This window comes from Gossypium raimondii, chromosome 10, assembly GCF_025698545.1.
Source record: "Gossypium raimondii isolate GPD5lz chromosome 10, ASM2569854v1, whole genome shotgun sequence".
NCBI lineage: Eukaryota > Viridiplantae > Streptophyta > Magnoliopsida > Malvales > Malvaceae > Gossypium > Gossypium raimondii.
In genome coordinates, this window is record NC_068574.1 from 44,395,824 (window position 1) to 44,400,009 (window position 4,186).

The window sequence follows — 4,186 nt, forward strand, 5'->3', positions numbered from 1 at the left end:
TTATTGGTTTGGGCCTTATTGGGCCTCGGTTTTAGTTTATTTGGGCTGTATACATGGTTATTTTAACCAGGCCAAAATTGGCCTATTACAGCTGCCCCTCTTTGCTCGTTATCATGTAATAGGAACGAAGGAAAGACTTTTAGAAATGGCCAATTTTTCCTGGTCATGTCGGACCTCAAGGCTCTTTTCTCCTAGTAGCTTCATTCCATCCTACTGCATCTTCAGTATAGAAATTGATGCTTTGATCCACTCCACTGCAACGTCAGAGAGATAGGATTTGTACCTTTAACTTGTTCTGCTACAACTTTAAAGATAAGTCTGATACGATCTGCTCTACTGCAACCGTAGAGAGATGAGATCTATCATTTTGATCTGCTTCACTATAACTTTAGGGAGATAAGACTGGACGCGATCTGCTCTTCTGCAACTTCAGGGAGATAGGATTATTTTCTTCAATCTGCTCCACTGCAACTTTAGAGAGATAAGATCTGATTTTAATCCGCTCCATTGCAACTTCAGGGAGATAGGAGTATTTTCTTCAATCTGTTCCACTGCAACTTCAGGGAGATAAGAATGGACATGATCCGCTCTTCTGCAACTTCAGAGAGATAAGATCTGATTTTAATCCGCTCAACTGCAACTTCAGGGAGATAAGACTAGATGCGATCTGCTCTTCTGTAACTTCAGAGAGATAAGATCTGATTTTAATCCACTCCACTGCAACTTCAGGGAGATAGGATTATTTTCTACAATCTGCTCCATTGCAACTTCAGGGAGATAAGACTGAAGTTTCACCGGTTTGTTCTGTAGGGAACATGACCTGTATAATTCAATTTATGAACCTAATTATGCCTAGTGATTAGGATGTCATGATTAAAATGAATCAAATGCTCCTAACTAGAAGTGTATGAATGACATTTGAATGAATGCAGAATGTCATTTTTACGAGAATGGCCCCGCTTAGGTTATCATTACTCAAAGTTTATTAAGGCTTTATCACCGATGTGCTACAATGTCTTCTTGCTCAGCTGGCATTTCCGAATAAACACTTAATCCACTGTTAATTTCAAAGTTTAATCCACTGGGACACAAAATTTGTTTCATCTTTTCCCTACAACCCAAGGGTAGAAAAATATGATTTTTCAATCTTCTCCTATTGCAATGTGAAGCACTTTGGTCTTTCACCATTCACAGGGTGTCATACCAAATGCCTATGCACCAATGAAGAATTTTCTTCTCCAAGGAAACTTCTTCTTATCACAAGGTGATCAAGCTTTGTCACCATCACCATATTTTGCCATTTGGTTCAGTCAGTATTTGAATGACAATGGCCCTGTTTAGAATTTTCCTTTTTAGACATTTCAACCTTTGAACTTGGTGTATTCTAAACAATTGCCCTGTTTCAGGTCTCTATATTATTTAGAAACTTCCAGAGTAATATGCAAAACTTCCTTTGTAAAAGTATTATTGGTCCATTAATCGTTGTTCTAATGAAAAACAAATGCTTGAACAAGATTATCGCAATGGACAAGATGAAATTTATTGAGAATAAAACTCGATATGAACAAATTATAAAAAACAAAAAGAATAAAAGAGAAATGGATCAGAAACACGAATCTTGAAAAAGAATAAAGTATTCCAATATATAAATACTGAGAAGACTAGGTGCCTCAGATATCGCAGTTTGAACTTCTCTGCGCAAACTTTCTGAAGACCACTCTGAGTTTGACATGTGCTTAGAAGATCTACAGTACTCTGTCGATGCCTCAAGATGTTACGTCCCCTTTCCCACTGATTCAATCATTGTAAGATCACCGGAAACCTCACCTAATCAACATTTGAGCCGCCCTTTTTTTGGGTTTTCAACTCAAATCCCCTTTATTCTCAAGGCGCCCTTTGCGGGTTTTTACCTTGGCCTCTCCTTTTTTTTTTTAAGAAAAGTATTTCTTAACTGAATCTGAATTTACAGGGTTTGGCAAATGTTTTTCATCCATCTCACTCAAGATCAAAGCTCCCCCTGAAAAGGCTTTCTTTACAAAAAATGGACCTTCCCAATTTGGCATCCCTCTAAAATCCCTTTGTATAGGAAGGATCTTTTTCAACACCAGCTCCCCTTCATAAAATTCTCTAGGAAAAACCTTTTTGTTGTAGGCTCGCATCATTCGTTTTTGATACATCTAACCATGCTGAATAACCCTTAGCCTTTTCCCTTCTATTAAGTTAAACTAATCGTAACGAGATTGAACCCATTCTGCCTCATCCAATTTGAACTCATCTAATACCCAAAGAGAAGGAATTTCCACCTTAATAGGTAAAACTGCTTCCATCCCATAAACCAAAGAGAAGGGTGTTGCCCCGGTCGAAGTCCTAACAGACGTTCTATAAGCAAAGAGGGCGAATAGTAATTTCTCATGCCAGTCTTTGTAAGTCTCAGTCATCTTCCTCACAATTCTCTTGATATTCTTATTGGCTGCACCTACTGCACCATTCATCTTTGGGCGATATGGCGACGAGTTATGATGTCTGATCTTGAATTGACTGCAAACCTCCGCTATCGCACTATTGTTCAAATTCAGCGTATTATCGGATATTATCCTCTCAGGCATTCCATATCGTCATATGATTTCTTTTTTCAAGAATCTACTAACTGCTGACTTCGTGACATTTGCATATGAAGCAGCTTCCACCCATTTGGTAAAGTAGTCAATAACTACAAAGATGAAGCGATGACCATTAGAAGCCTTTGGCGATATTGGCCCAATGACGTCCATACCCCACATAGAGAAAAGCCTCGGAGAAGTCATAACATGAAGAGGTGAAGGAGGTGCATGCATTTTATCGCCATAAATTTGGCATTTATGGCACTTCTTAGCATAGTTGATGCAATCTTTTTCCATAGTAGACCAAAAATACCCAAATCTCATGATCTGTCTGGCCATTGTGAAACCGTTTGCATGCGTTCCGCAGATACCCTCATGGACCTCCTCTAGAATTTTTCTAGCTTCCACTACGTCCACACATCTTAGCAGTACTTGATCCTTCCCTTCTTTGTACAAGATATCTCCATCTAGAACATAGTCAATAGTCATTCTTCTCAGTGCTTTCTTATCATTCTCTGTTGCCTGATCTGGATATTCACGATTTTTCACATATCGCAATATATTCAAATACTAGGGATAGTCATCTTTTTCCTCTTCCTCAACATTATAGCAATGAGTCAGGGTTTCAGAAATACTCATCTGAATAGGCTTCATATCCTCAAACCTATTCACTTGGATCATAGAGGCTAGGGTAGCCAATGCATCAGCCATTTGATTCTCATCTCGTGGAAGATAACAAAAAGTGATGTCATCAAACTCGTCCATCAATTCAAGAACCATCTTTCGATAACTGATCAATTTAGGGTCTTTTGTCTCCCATTCTTCTTTGAGTTGGTATATCACCAATGCGGAATCCCCATACACTTTTAACACTTTAATCTTATGTTCGATGGCTGCACGAATACCCATAATGCATGCTTCATATTCTGCCATATTGTTCGTACAATCAAAATCTAGTTTGCTAGCAATAAGAAAGTGATCTCTGCTTGGAGATACTAGGATTGCCTCAATTCTGTTACCCACAGCATTTGAGGCTCCATCAAAATTTAGCTTCCACACTTGATCCATTTGGGAATTTTCTTCAGTGACTGCCACATACATCAAATCCTCATTTGGAAAATCAAAATTTAAAGGCTTATAATCCTCCAAGGCTCTGCTAGCTAAAAAGTCAGCTATTGCGCTCCCTTTTATGGCCTTCTGACTCACATATACTATGTCAAATTCAGAAAGCAAGATCTGCCATCTAGCCATCCTCCCATTCAAAGCGGTCGACTCCATCATATACTTTAAGGGGTCTAACTTTGAAATCAGCCATGTCGTATGATACAGCATATATTGCCGTAGTCTCCGAGTTGTTCAAACCAAAGCACAACACAACTTCTCAATAGTTGAATACCTCGCTTCATAATCAGTGAATTTCTTGCTGAGATAATATATTGTCCTTTCTTTTCTTCCTGTCTCATCATGTTGGCCTAACACGCACCCCATAGAATTGTCAAATACCGCTAAATACAGTATTAATGGCCTATCTGGGCTTGGTGGTGATAGCACTGAAGTGTTGGACAAGTACCGCTTTATTTTGTCAA

At 38.8% G+C, this 4,186-nt stretch overlaps 1 protein-coding gene across 1 annotated transcript; it reads right to left on the bottom strand.

Annotated features, from left to right (window-relative positions):
* Nucleotides 1-3,170: 3,170 nt before the first annotated feature.
* Nucleotides 3,171-3,878, bottom strand: LOC105775521 (uncharacterized). Its single transcript, XM_012598034.1, has one exon. It carries the CDS (start codon nucleotides 3,876-3,878, stop codon nucleotides 3,171-3,173), a length of 708 nt encoding a protein of 235 aa, XP_012453488.1.
* Nucleotides 3,879-4,186: the final 308 nt, after the last annotated feature.